This window comes from Papaver somniferum, chromosome 10 (genome assembly GCF_003573695.1).
Source record: "Papaver somniferum cultivar HN1 chromosome 10, ASM357369v1, whole genome shotgun sequence".
Classification (NCBI taxonomy): Eukaryota; Viridiplantae; Streptophyta; class Magnoliopsida; order Ranunculales; family Papaveraceae; genus Papaver; species Papaver somniferum.
The window spans coordinates 154969255-154984594 of record NC_039367.1 but is presented as its reverse complement, the minus strand read 5'-3'; the positions used below and the strand labels follow the sequence as shown (position 1 = coordinate 154984594).

At 34.8% G+C, this 15340-nt stretch overlaps 1 protein-coding gene across 2 annotated transcripts; it reads right to left on the bottom strand.

Annotated features, from left to right (window-relative positions):
- Positions 1-12161: 12161 nt before the first annotated feature.
- On the bottom strand, positions 12162-15029 carry LOC113318431 (eukaryotic initiation factor 4A-6-like). Of its 2 annotated transcripts, none has more exons than XM_026566602.1 (5): positions 14854-15029; positions 13981-14050; positions 13769-13875; positions 13218-13648; positions 12162-13090 (listed from the first exon to the last, which is right to left on the bottom strand). In XM_026566602.1, exons 2-5 carry the CDS (start codon positions 14046-14048, stop codon positions 12455-12457), a joined length of 1242 nt encoding a protein of 413 aa, XP_026422387.1. In that variant the 5' UTR covers positions 14049-14050; positions 14854-15029; the 3' UTR covers positions 12162-12454. The 2 variants fall into 2 exon arrangements, with proteins under 2 accessions (XP_026422387.1, XP_026422386.1); XM_026566601.1 differs by having other exon boundaries at positions 14858-15029.
- Positions 15030-15340: the final 311 nt, after the last annotated feature.

Here is a 15340-nt window from a genome sequence, read left to right as displayed (position 1 = left end):
TTTCATCATTTTTCAAATGACTTTGATGACTTCACCCAACAAGAAGTTAGGTTTCCCTTGCTTGATTAGTAAAATTTGCGGTGTACGTTGACCCAACTGGAAACTCCCTTGGAGCTCCCAAACATGTTCGCCCCTGTACTTTCAGACGTATGAGGGAGAATGTGTGAAAAAGACAAGGAGATGATTCCCTTGACAATTCTTGTGATCCTACCACCTTGAGTCTTCTTCAAAAAATTCACAAGGGCGTTTGTAAGGTCAATTCAAGGGTGAAGCGCATGCAAGACCAATTGTCGTTGGACGCAACTAAGTTTCCCGAGATCAAGGAAGACTTGAACATGATTCAAGCATCTTGTATTGTTTCCGACGATGAAAATGATGAGTAAATGTTTAGCACTTTGACTTTATTTTTTCTAGTAAATCTTCTTATGATAATTTTATTTCTTGTGTTTTAGGAAGAATAACTAGAGTTTGGAATAGCCATTATTGTGATTACACATAGCTATGTCCAATTTTCATCTTCATTGTTTTAGGTTTATTTGTTTAAATTCTAGAATTGTTTGGAAGATGATTTTTGCAGTATTAATCTTTATGGTTTCCTATATTGCAATATGATATGGGATATGTGTGTTTGCGTCCGTGAACCATGATTATCCCATACTTTGTCAAAAGTTAAGTCTTTCTTATGTCGATATACATATATTGACAAAAGAAGGAATGAACTTTTGATACTACAAAAGTTAAAGCCTTTTATGTCATATTTTGATGGAAGAAAGGATAAAACTTTTGTTTACGAGGATTATGTCTATTGTATGTCATTGTGCAAATACTGATGCAAAATATGATGAATCCTTGTCTATTCTGCAGTATTTGGTCGATCTCCGATCCACATTTTTGTGCATATACTGTGTTTGTTCCATAAGGTTTCTTATGTTGAGCACAACTGATTGAGTCGACCACTCTCTTATGATTAACTTAGTTGTTGCTCCGTAAGGTCCCCTATGTCGAGCATAACCAACTAAATTAATCATTATTTTTTGGTTATTTTAGTTGTTGCTCCGTAAGTTCTCTTATGCTGAGCATTTCCGATTAAATTAGTCATGAGTTTTCTTGTGGTCAATTTAATTGAGTATTTTTGGATTCAAATTCATATTCGTATGTGATTTGTTATGTCCAAAGAAATCCTTCTTTTCTTGTGAAAGTAAGGTCGCTCTTGTTGTTCTTTAGGGAATGACATTTTATGGGGGAGAGTTCTTAATTGAACTTGTGCTTAATTGCCAAATCTTTGTGGGGAGTGCGGCTATGGAATATTATAGGGGTTATCTTGTATCTTTATAAACTCCTTGACGAAAGCATCTAGCTTCAGCTATATGATTGCATCTAAAAAGTTGATATGTGCTTTCTTTTGGTCATGAAATGTCTCTATGGAAATTTCATTAGGATCTCACTAGTTTTCGTACCTTTGCCAATTTTATTGACAAAAAAGGGGGAGAATTAATGTGTAGTTCACACTATAAATACATATGGTTTTCGGATCATTATGTAAGGGGGAGTGGTTTCCATGTGAGATGGAGTATTGACTAAGGGGGAGCGATACATATCACCATAGTATTGTTGTCGAAGTTGTGATACAATTGAACTTTGATGTTGTGTAATAATACTATGACACTGTGTAACAATGATTGAGAATTCTTGTTTTCTCATTGTTATAGCTACGGATTTTCAACAACGATGATACTAAACTTACAACCTTTGGAATCATTGGAGTACTTGGAAGTGACGAAGATTTAGAGTAATGTTGAAGAACCAAGGAGATCAGACATGTGGAAGAGAAGCTACAAAGTTTATTTATTTATTTTGTATTCATATGTATTGATAGTTTTGTCACTAAAATTGACAAAGGGGGAGATTGTTAGAGCACTTCTCGGTCGAACTCGCATATATCTCAAGCATTTTTGTCAATGTTAGTGATCAAAACTATAAGCCTTGATTTCTAGTCTACTTATAGCTAAGTCTCGGACTAGGATAAAAAGTGTAATTGAGACCAAGACTCCATTGCGATCATCATACAAAGATGAAGAACTAGTCAAGGAACTTGTGGAACTTCATCGACTAAAAGGTATGTGGAGACTTAAAATTATCTATCACTCGAAAGTCTATCTACTCTGTCTCCTATCTTGAGACAAAAGTCGTATTGCTATGTAAACTTTGATTATACACATTTGTTATTTCGAGCCGAGTTCATCTCGCTTATCTATTTCTCGAAATATGTGTCGGTAAGCTTTTGTTTTATCCAAGTTCATCTTTACTAGTGACGAAAGTCATATTAGTTTCAATTACTTGAAAATGGCTTTGAAGAAAAATGGTTTGTGAATAACAACTATATAACATCCTCTAAGAATGTTTCAATGATTGAAATGAGAGTTTAGAATATAAAACCTTGGAAGGATATAAACATTGTGTAGTAACACATATGTGTGTAAGTCCTTATTCCTTGAACCAAAGTATGCGTACTTTGCTGCTTAGGAAAACCGAAACTAAATTCCGCGTACTAGTACGCGCCCTGTCGAAAGTTCACGTCCCGAGAATTTCTGCTGGAGTTTGTGAAATGAAAACAAACTTATTCCGGGTACTTAACTCTGCGTACCAGTATGCGTACTTAAGTTGGTTATTTTCTAAAAACGGTTATTCGTGAACTTGAACTTATATAAACTAAGGAATGCATAATTGCAAACCGTGGATATAAAGTTCATGAATTGATTCGAGTGAGTCAATTTATTTTTGCTTCGATTGTGTCTAGTATACTTCTGTAAGATCTAAACAATTGAACAACTCTCTAACTAGTTCATTTGACTCATTTGAACTAGTTGTGGTAAAGAAGAATATGGTTGATATGGAAGTGCTCATATGGCTAACCATTTGGTTAACTATTGTTGAACCAACTCAGTGTACATGTTTGGGTACAGTTACACAAACCTAAATAAACGTGCATTTCATTTGTGTGTAACAAGGTAAGTTCGATATAACGGTTGAAAGATATTAGCTTGAATCTAATCAGGTTTTCATCTAACGGTGAATATTGAATGTTTTGTTACTAAGCTAACATTGATTTCAAACCCTGATTTGAAAATCTATATAAAGGATAACTCTAGCAACTGGGAAACCTAATCCCCACACCTCCTGTGTGATACTAGTTGTATTAGCTAGAGTCAGTTCTCCTTTAACCTTAGATTTCTTCTCGAGACCATGTAGGTTAACGACTTGAAGACTTCATTGGGATTGTAAAGCCATACCCAACAATTTTCTTTGTAGTTGCGTGATCTGATCTTGATGTTTCTTCGTATTTGAGTACAATCGTAAGATTGGCTTGAGATTGATTTCTCCAATAGGCAAGATATAAAAGAAGTCAGAAGCACCTTCGTCTCATCATTTGTGATTCTACAATATCTTCTTTCGCTAGTTGATTAAAATTATTGTGAGGTGATTGATAATTCTAGGATGTTCTTCGGGAATATAAGTCTGGGTTATCAATTGGTTCATGTTCACCTTGATTTATCAAAAGACAGAATAAAAACTTGTAGGTATTTCTGTGGGAGACAGATTTATCTATTACCGTAGACTTTTCTGTGTGATACAAATTTGTTTATTAAAGTTTTCGACTTTGGTCGTAGCAACTCTTAGTTGTGGGTGAGATCAGTTAAGGAAATCAAGTGCGTAGTATCCTGCTGGGATCAGAGACGTAAGGAGCGCAACTGTACCTTGGATCAGTATGAGATTGATTGGGGTTCAACTACAGTCCAGAACGAAGTTAGTTTGTAGTAGGCTAGTGTCTGTATCCGCTTAATACAATGTGTGTTCAATCTGGCCTACGTCTCGGGGTTTTTATGCATTTGCGGTTTCCTCGTTAACAAAACTTCTGGTGTCTGTGTTATTTCTTTTCCGCATTATATTTTGTTATATAATTAAAATATCACAGGTTGTGCGTTGAATCGATAAATTGGGAAATCCAACCTTTGGTTGTTGATTGAAATTGATTGATCCTTGAACATTGGTATTTGGTACCGTTCAAGTGATTTCTCTTGTATTCAATTAGACTCGCAGATTTCTATTTGCTTGAGTAAGTATTGAATCAAGAAAGAAAGATATAACTCTTCGATATACTTTCATTAAGATTGAGTCTGAGTGTCTAGTTGATTCTCTTAAAAGTATATTGGAGTTTTCCCATATAGATTGTTAAGTGAAATATTGGGTGTGGTTGTTAGACCCCCACTTTTTCATCTGTCACTACTGCATATTTGTGATGGATATAGTGCCGTCACATTTGGTGTCGTCGCAAATACCTTTTGCGACGGCCACTGCGACGGGTGTACTGTCACTATATCATTAATTTGTGACGGCAGTATGCCTGTCACATTTTTCTTGACTAATTTTAGTTGACTTTCCCAACTGGGACGGTATCTGCCGTCAGAACAGGTATTATTTGTGATGGCGGAGGTTGTCCCAACAAACACGAACAGTCAGTAAATGAATGAGAGAATCAAAAAAATTTAGGGTTTTTGATTTTCGAGGGGTTTCCGGAGAGGGAATTGATTTAGAGAGGGGCTTTTGGAGAGGGATTTTGAGAGGAGAGAGAATTTTTTTTGAGAAGTTATTTATTTTTTGTATTTTGTAGGGAAAATATTGACCAATCAAAGATACTAGTGATGACATATTTTCTAGTGCCAAGCCTGTCGAGATTGGCTTGATGCCATCACAATGGGTCAGGAAGAAGTGACGGAAACAAAGTTGTGTCACATTTGACCACTTTTCGTGACAGACGTCTCAACAGATCCATCACAAATGGCCATCATTTTTGTAGTGATTGTTATTCTTATAGTATCTCGCATTTTGAAGTCCATTCTTTTTCATAAAATCTAAACGATAATGTATTTAAAGCTAATAGTTACGGGTAATATCATTAGTTTTTTTGTTTGATGGTAAATATTGAAAGCAGCGAATGCAAAGAAATTCAAAGCTGTTTGAAGTCTATTCTTTTTCATAACAAACAGAGGCCCAGTTCTGATATTATTCTTGAAGCCAAAGCCCTATTCTTCTTTGAGTAAAAAACATAAATGTGTCTTTGAGCAAAACAGTGAATGTCACTACAAAAAACAGAAGTCAATTAGAATGAAGAAAATACAGAAGAATATGAAACAAAAAAAAAATCAACCATGAAATCCTCTTGGGTTCTACCGAAATTAATTAATCATCAAACTACAATTCTTCATCATCTTCCTCGTATATTCAAAATCAAGTAAGTATCAGAAAATTCTGCACAACATCTACAATTAGTAATAACATAAGGAAAAAGTATGGGATCATTAACAACACATTTTTCAGCACTTCTATTTCTAGTTCCAATAGGAATACATAGATTGTTATGTTCATTATCTCAATATCTAAAAAACCCATGTCAATATAGATCAAAACCATGGTATTTATCAGAACCCATATGGAAAAAATTTGATTTATATATTCTTCTATTTCCATTGCCAATTGCTTCATTTTCTGAGATCTTCTTGTTCTTACATTTTCTGGTCACCCCACATACAAATTTGCATTCTTTCAACAATCAATATTATAATATGCATGTTTTGGATATTATTGGTATTCATATCTCTTAGAGAATATTTTGATATTCTTATAAATGAGAGTTTTTATTTGTCTTTGCTAACATTGCATTTCAAATGGAAATTTCAGTTATGGACAAAGGATTTAATAATGGTCCGGCGGGTCGTGTTTACGAATTGTTATCCTGTTTAACATTGATGTGTTCGTTTTCGTGTTTTCATCTTTCGCATAAGCCTTTGGCATTTTTTGCTGAATTTTGTTTGTTTCTAGGACTTGTGTTTAAAGGAACATGGGTTTTATAAGGTGGTTTGAATTTGTATTCGGATGTGTTTTTGTTAAAGGGTTGTCAGAGGATTTCATTGTCAGATAAGAAGATCAATTTGTTATGTGATGTTGAAGAAAATGGTTATAGATGGTTACACTTGTTGTACGAAAAGTGTGAGGCGAACAAACAAGGAATATAATAGGAAATCGTCATAAAAGTAGGATTACGGGTGGCTGATTCATATATTTCACATTAAGAACTCATCCATTGGGCAACTATCATATGTTTTTTATTAGTCACGGCGGTGAAACCAACAATAAAGCGTTTATATAAATCTAATTTACTTTATTTATAATTACTAGAGGATGATGATGTGTTGCCAAGTTGAACCTTTCTGAGATGCTGGAGTAAACTGAATTAACAATATCTCTTCATACTCGCATAATGTCTACTATGGTCCTTCTACCCTTCGAAAAAAAGATCTTTTTCTATTGGTGTAAACAGAAAACCCTCGATTAACATATTACACAATTCTAACATAGATGTAAATTTCTCTCAATACCAGAAGCCATTGTGGATTGGTATCATAAGGACTTCATTTTGCGCTTCAGAAAGTCGTATGTAAAGTTTCCTAATAAAAAATATCATGACACATACAACAATGAAATGATGAAGCTGCATAATTTACAACATCTATTAGGAGATGAGGAATTCCTCCAATACGAGGAGCACCTATATCGCACTACATCATCCAATCTTTCGAATTCTCTTGATTCTTTTACTTTAACATTCAACAAAATTTTAAAGTTTCATCTCAACAAAGACTGTCAAACAGAAACTTGGAAATTTGAAGACGTTTTCATACACAATTATAACTTTGAGGACGGATCCACACTCACACTGTTATTTTACAGTATCTCGCGTTTTTAAGTCTATTTTTTTCATAAAATCTAAATGTAACAGATTCGAAGCTAATATTTTGGTTGTTTTGGATTTGTTCTCTTAATTTGAAAAATCCTATTTTGAGGCATACTCAAATTTTTTGAAGTATACAAGGTAATGACAAAATAGAACTACTATGTAGTAAAATCAATAATCCCTTATCCATCATAATTTTATCATGACAGTAATACCCTTACTTAATCAGTGTTAATAATAATAATAATTAGAACCTATTATTAATTATTAGTGGTTAATATCAATGATTATAGTGTTACTTTCAAAGAGAAATATTTTCTCCTGAAAGATAATTAGGGTTTGTTAAAAAACAAAAATAAATTAGGTTTTTAAGATCGGCTGAACTAAGAAACAATTAAGGTTTATTAATACATATGTATACTTTTTACGAGGTTTAATATCCTTGTTATAAATTGAATTTGTCAAAAAACAATTGAGTTTTTACAACCTAAATCAGTTGATAACTTGTTAGACGAACTTTTTATTTTTTTGAAAATATACCTTAGGTTCGGCTGACAAGTTATCAGCCGAACCTAGGGTGTTTGTCGTTTTGAAGAACAACCAGAGGTTCTGCTGACAAGAACTTAGGTATATTTTCTAGAAAACGTAGGTTCGGTTAGCAAGATATCAGCCGAACTTCACTCTATAACTAACGAATTTAGGTTCTCCTGACTCGAATAAAATGTTAAACAACTAATATTAGTGTGTTTTTGTACAAAGTGAATTTCGGATATCATTTCCATGTTTAATTATCAGCCGAACTTGTCATCATCCTTTTCAGAATGAAGAGCAATGAACAGTTTGACTGATAATTTGTATCAATATTAAGCCGAACTTTACTTTCTAACTGTCGTAACACCCTGGTTTTTTTTAATTTAAACCTAACATGTCAATCAAACACCAGAAAATCAGACCCGAGTTTGTGGGAATTACTTTGTAATAACCTTAGACGAATTGATATTCTTTTGTTGTTATTGTTGTTGTTGTTCTTCTTCAATTCAGGTTTAGGAGAATGATTTGAATGATTAGTTTATTGTTATGTTTAATCGCCGATCAATATTTTATGAATCGAGGGTGATGAAAATTTAAGATCGGGTTTTCACTAATAAGTCCCATTGAGAAGAGGAGATCAAGGAAATCAATTTGATTTTAATTAAGTTTATAATTTTAAGCTTTTAAATTAGTTTTCTAATTAATAACAAATACTTTTGTGATTTAAGGTATCCAAGGATATCTAGATAATTTGTTACCCATAAGCCACCCCTTATCATCCCATCCTAGGTACAATAATCGATTTGTATGCCTCAAAACTTTTAAGCATGCCTCAAAACAAGATCCAATTTGAAAGGAAAAAATTCGAAGGTGTTTAAAAAGAAACCTGTTTTGAGGCATACTGGATTTTTTTGAGGCATACTAAATAATGCTAAAATAGGGTCACTAAAAAATAACATCACCCCTTATCCATCCTTTTTGATAATGGCATAACTACCCTTACATAATTAGTGATAATGATTATGATTATATTTGATTAATTATGAATTTTAAGGATTGATTAAAAATTAAATTATTAGTGTTAAATTAGTAGAGAAATCAAATTTATGTGAGAGAGTTGGAATATTTGGGAGGATGAAGAAGACAAAAAAAAACTTGGGTTTTGAGATTATAATAATTAGAATTGACCAAAATGTGTGATTCAAATAAGAGGTAGACTTCTATACGAGGTTTAATGTCCTTTTTATAAGTTGAATCTATCAAAAAAATTGAATTTTTAAAACCCAAATCTACTGACCAGATGAACAGTTTGGCTGATAATTTGTCAGCCGAACTTTACTTGTAACTCACGAATTTAGGTTCGGTTGATTCGAACAAAATCGTTGTTAGCCGAACCCAGGTGTATTTTCAAAAAACAGAGGTTCGGCTGATAAGTTATCAGCCGAACTTCACTCTGTAACTGACGAATTTAGGTTTGGTTGATTCGAACAAAATCTAGCAAAATCGCATTAACCGAATATATTGTTTCTCTAAATCATATACTAGGTTCGGCTCAAAATTGATATTCTAAGATCAGCCGAACTGATCTTCTGAAAACCCTAATTTCATCTTTGAAATCATATTTTATCGATCAAACAAAATAAAATCAATCAAAAACAAGATGGGTTTGTTACAAATGCATTCTAAAATACATCTAAGAGCAATTGAGATTTGGATTTCGCTCCCCAACATCGCTCACTTCGATTCGTGTTTCCTTTGATTGATTGATTGCTTGATTGAATTGGAGTTCAAAATGTTTAAGTTTAAAGGTTATTTTGATTTTAGGTTTTTGAGGATAAGGGCACTCTAGTAACTAGATTGTTTAAGGATACATAGGTAATTGCACTATCTTTAGACACCCCTTATAAAAATTCAGTATGCCTCAAAACAGGTTTCTTTAAAAACAAACATAGGCCCAGTTCTGAGATTATTCTTGAAGCCAAAGCCTTATTCGTCTTTGAGTAAACACAAGTATGCCTTTGAGCAAAACAGTGGGTGTCATTATCAAAAAGAAAAGTCAATTGGAAAATCAAAAAGAAAAGTCAATCGGAAAGAAGAAAATACGGAAGAAGATGAAACAAAAAAGATAAAACCAAACATGAATTCCTCTTGGGTTCTATCGAAATCAATTAATCATCAAACTACAATTCCTCATCGTCTTCCTCAGATATTCAAAATCAAGTAAGTATCAAAATCTTCAATTAGTAATAACAGAAGGGAAAATTCAAAATGGGATCATTGGCAACACATTTTTCAGCATTTCTTTTTCTAGTTCCAATAGGAATACGTAGATTGTTATGTTCATTATCACTCTATCTAAAAAACCCATGTCAATATAGATCAAAACCATGGTATTTATCAGAACCCAGATGGAAAAATTTCGATTTATATATCCTTTTATTTTCATTACCAATCGCTTCATTTTCTGAGATTTTCTTGTTCCTTACATTTTCTGGTCACCCCACATACAAATTTGCATTCTTCCAGCAATCAATATTAGTATGTGTGTTTTGGATATTATTAGTATTGATATCTCTTAGAGAATATTTTGATCTTCTCATAAATGAGAGCTTTTTGTTTGTGTTTGCTGCTATTGCATTTCTAATGGAAATTTCAGTCATGGACAAAGGATTTAATAATGGTCCGGCGGGTCGTGTTTACGAATTGTTATCCGGTTTGACGTTAATGTGTTCGTTTTCGTGTTTTTATCTTTCGTATAAACCTTCGGCATTTTTCGCTGAAGTTTGTTTATGTCTAGGACTTGTTTTTAAAGGAACATGGGTTTTACAAGGTGGTTTGAATTTGTACACGGATGCGTTTTCGTTAAAGGGTTGTCAGAGGATTTCATTGTCAGATAAGAAGATCAATTTGTTATGTGATGTTGAAGAGGATGGATATAGAGGTGTTGCTTTAATCAACTTCTTGTTTGTTGGACATGCTGTGTTAGTGTTGCTTATGCATTTTGTGTTATTTGGAGTGTTGAATTGTCACAAGAGCATGAGAATTGGCGAAGGGGTTAGCAGCGCCTCGTGTATGTCAGAGATTGAATCACAGAGTTTGCTAGTGCACCCACTTCCTGAGTTTGAGATTGAATGATAATAATCTTGCCTTCAATGTTCTTGTATCACGTTGCAAAAGAAACGCCGTTCAAATGGATGCAGTGCACATGAATTTGAATGATTTAAATGGATATGGTGCAGATGAATCTGAGTGAGTTCCCTGCTTTCTGTAGGATAATGCAGATCTTTTGATACTCTTTAGTTTAGCATAGATTTAAGTCGATACTTCTGAATTTAGTAATAATGTTGTTTCTTCGCCATTTTGGCCATATATTGATTGAAGTTGTTGATTTTCATTTTATCTCAAATTTATAAAGGTTCGCAATTCTTGATTTTTTATGTTAGCTTCTATCCAATTACTGCATGAAGTATACCCAGAACACACTCGGTCGGTTTAGTCCAGTTCTGGTGATGCTATTTTTCACCCATCCCCTTTCTCTATGTCATTGCTGTACTTGGAAAACTTCATCCTGCTTGAGAAAGAACAGAATCACCTCAAGCATATTCACTAATGGAAGATTTTGTGGTACAAAAGGAAAATTTCCATTACCTAAAATTGTTCAGATGCATTAATGGGGTGTAAGCTGTTACTCTGATTCTCATGTTGAAGCTACTGGTTCCACTATAATCAGCTGGATATGCAAGCAGCGCAACACATGGACTTTGCCTGCACTGTTGAGAGAGAGAGGCGTTGCAGAAAGGTGGAAAGAGATTTGCATAATGCATTGGAAGGGTTGTATGATGGAGTGAGTGGATTGACCTGTATCCTGGAACATTTCCCAAGCCTTACTGCCAGTAATTTTCGCGCTCGAGTTGAAACTTTTGCTAATGCCCCAAACTGCTCAGGACCATTCTGGTATTGCTCTTGCAGCAACTGAAGATCATCAGAAGAAAAAGAAACGGTGTTCAAAGGATGCAGTGCATATGAAATTGAATGATTTTAGTGATATGCTGCCGATGGATCTGAGTAAGTTCCCTGCTTTCTGTAGGATAGTGCAGATCTTCAGATACTCTGCAGTTTAGTGTAGATTTAAATCGATACTGTTGAATTTAGTAATAATGTTGTTTCTTTGCCATCTTGGCCATACACTGATGCAAGTTGTTGATATTCATTTTTATCCCAAATTTTTAGAGGTTTGCAATTCTCGCTTTTCTATGATAGTTTCTATCTAATTACTGCAACCATACCCAAAACACTCTCGGTGCAGTCCGATTTCTGGTGATGCTAGTTTCACACAACCCTTTCTTTATATTACTGCTGTACCTAGAAAACTTCACAATGCTTGACATGCTTGGGAAAGAAATTACGGATCACTTCAATTCGCATAAACCAAGAATATTCAGCTAATCACCTGCAATGGAGATGCAAGCAGTGCAACGCATGGAATTTGCCTACACTGTTGAGAGAAAGATTATGCAGTCTTGCAGAAGGGTGCAAAGAGATTTGCATAATGCATTGGAAGGATAGTATAATGAGGAGGGTGGATTGGCCTGTATCCTTTTGCATATAATGTTATAATGCCCCAAACTGCTCAGGACCAATCTGATACTGCTCTTGCATAAACTGAAGATTATATGGTTCATCACAACTGGTTCTGAGCTTCGCACACAGAAGCAGCTCAGCTGGTAAAAGAATGCAGAATAGCTGTGATCAACCTGTAATCTAGTCTAGCTGATGTGCAAGCTATAGCCCAACAAATTTACAAGCCTGAGAAATGCAACTATAAGAACTCATCTAAAGATACAAAAACCTAGCGAGAGCTGGGACAAAATTTGCTATAACATTCCCAATTGATCTTCAAACCTCAAAGATAGAGATGAGAAGATCTCAAGGTTTTTCCACCAACATCTTGCAGAACAGACACAATTGCTACTAAGAAGGATTAAAGTTTTAAAAAAAAGACCGAAGTTAAGACTCTGTCAGCTTAACAAAAGAAAAAGAAAAACATTAAACAGTACTAAACAACTCAAAAACATAAGAAAAGAAGCTTGTCACTGAACATATGCAGAGGAAGAAAAGAAAAAATTTGTCTCTTCAGAGAAGATCAGCAACATTGGAAGGCAACTCCTCGATAACCACGTTATAAAACCTCTGGATGTCGAACAGCATCCTCTCATCGTCCTTGGTTACAAAATTGATAGCAACTCCCTTTCTTCCAAATCGACCACTACGTCCAATACGATGAAGGTAGTTCTCAGGCTGTGTTGGAAGATCGTAGTTGATAACAAGAGAGACTTGTTGGACATCAATACCACGAGCAAGAAGATCGGTAGTGATGAGGACACGGGAAGAACCGGACCTGAATTCACGCATGATAACATCTCTGGTGTTCTGGTCCATGTCTCCATGAGTGGCTGAGACGGTGTGGTCACGGCCTCTCATCTTGTCAGTCAACCAATCAACCTTACGTCGGGTGTTAACAAAGATAACACTCTGAGTAATGGCCAAAGTCTCGTACAAATCACAGAGTGTCTCAAGCTTCCATTCCTCCTTTTCAACATTGACATAGAATTGCTTGATACCCTCGAGGGTAAGCTCATCACGCTTAACCAAAATTCTTACTGGCTTGTCCATGAACTTCCTTGTGATCTCAAGAGCTTCAGGAGGCATGGTGGCAGAGAAAACACCCACCTGAACTTTGTCTGGAAGGAGTTGGAAAATATCATAGATCTGTTCAACAAAATAATTCGATAATTAGACCATAGAAGATGGTAAAATCACAGGACATGGTTACAGAACGGGAAAAGACTCTGATAAAATAACACGAGAGCTAGACTACGAGAGAGTTATAAAATACCTGGTCCTTAAACCCTCGTGAGAGCATCTCATCAGCTTCATCCAACACAAACATCTTGATGCTGTCAGAACGAAGGGATTGTCTCCTCAACATATCAAAGACACGACCAGGGGTACCAACAACGACATGCACACCACTTAAAAGAATACGCTGATCCTCCTTAACACTGGTTCCACCAACACAAGCATGAACCTTAACCCCCAAATAATCACCAAGTGCACGCATGACTTTCTCAATCTGTTGTGCAAGCTCACGAGTAGGTGCAAGAACCAAGGCTTGGCACTGGACATGTTCATAATCAAGCTGCTGTAAAATACCAGAACAAAAGGTTGCAGTCTTTCCTGTTCCAGACTGTGCTTGTTGAATAACATCAAGTCCTTGACAGAATGGAACAATTCCTCTCTGTTGAATTGCAGATGGCTTTTCAAAACCTACAAAAGGTAACAGTAACAGTGCGATTATTGCTTGCCCACGCTTACACAAAGGACTCGGCAGTAAAAAAATAAAATAAAATCACAATATCAGCGAATATGAAACAACATAAGACATACCATAGGCATATATTCCTCTTAGAAGGTTTTCTTTCAAACCCATCACATCAAAAGTATCATGAACCTCGTCATATGAGGTGAAGAAATCCTGTCCATCAGCTTGAAGACTGACAGCATCCATCAACAATTCAATTAAGAATATTAGGTCAAGCAACATAATATAAATGATATCAGTTAACAACCTTATCAGGTAACAAGTTTAGAAGGCTTACATTTCACTCATTTTAGTGTCATAATGCTTAGCATCAAACTGAGAACCTTCAGGTGCCATTCCCGCCATGACTGAAAATTAAGCTCAGAAATAAGTACAACAGCCGAAGCAAAACTCATGCCAGCTTTTTACACGAACAGAACAATACTATAATGATCAACTCAATTTAGCTAAAGCGCAATTCTAAATTACACACAGGAGTATCCAAAGCAAACAATCCATTAACTAAAAAAACCGCTATAAGAACGACAATCAACCACAACATCAAGTAACAATGTTAAAATTAATCAAGTCAAGATAAATCTAGGCTGGGCGTATTCACAACAGCTCCAAAATCAATGAAGATGTAAGATGACATATACCACTAATGCTGTCACTAACACAGGAACACATACATACTTATACATGAATCCAACAAACAACATAAACAACTACAGATTCATACACATCTTCATAGATTCAATTAACAATTATACATAGATTCAAACAAAATCAAAATCCAACATTACATCAATAAAGAACAATCACACAAAACCCCTAAAATAAAAAAAAGATCCATTTTTTCAGCAAGCTTGAAAATTTATCCAACCCCATTAAAGATCAACCCATAAACAACCCATATCCAATCCCAATAACCTCACCATCAACAAACAAGCCTCAAAAAGCCAGATTTCAACCATAAATCTCAAAAACCTCAAAAGACCAGATTCAACCATAAATCCATCAAAAACTAAATCTCCAGCTAATACCATCCAAAACCCAGATTCATAAACATAAGATTCATCATATTAACATCAAACCCATCACAAAAAATCAAGAAAAAACAGAAAGAAAAAAAATCAAATCAAATGAAATAAGATGAAACAAAACAAACCTACTTGCAAGAGTGTTGAGAAAGAGAGTGATGAAGCTTGCTGTGCGTTTTAGGGTTTAGTTTTGAGTTCTTTTCCCAACTCCTCGGATCTCCGCCGTGGAGTTAAGGAATGCAAGAGGAAGAGGAGGAAAAAGGCTTTGAGTTTAGTTTGTGTGAAAAAACACAAAGAGAGGAACTTTAAGGAAATGCAGGGTTTCATTATATGGAAAAAGGCATTCTGTTTCTATATTACCGAATTTACCCTTAGGTTTTCTTTTCATTTACCACTTTGTGTTGTAAGAACATGGTTCACACCTGTGATGCTTTTTTTTAGGGTTTTTTTTTTTTATGCTTAACCTAGACTCACAGTCTAACATTCTTTATTTTGGACCTGGGTTAAGGGTGGCTGACTTTTTTTTTTTTTTTTTGCTGGTCAATAAAGAATTTGGTGCTTACGAATTTCAAACTCTGATTAATACTATTGTTGATATTATAATTGTATTATAGT

What these genes read in the sequence shown, in the direction of transcription:
- LOC113318431 (XM_026566602.1), bottom strand. Translation starts at nt 14,048, where the DNA reads ATGGCGGGAATGGCACCTGAAGGTTCTCAGTTTGATGCTAAGCATTAT. An exon ending in AAGAGGAATATATGCCTATG is followed by an intron (nt 13,649 to 13,768) that starts GTATGTCTTATG and finishes TACCTTTTGTAG; the next exon opens with GTTTTGAAAAGCCATCTGCA. An exon ending in CACGAGGGTTTAAGGACCAG is followed by an intron (nt 13,091 to 13,217) that starts GTATTTTATAAC and finishes TTTGTTGAACAG; the next exon opens with ATCTATGATATTTTCCAACT.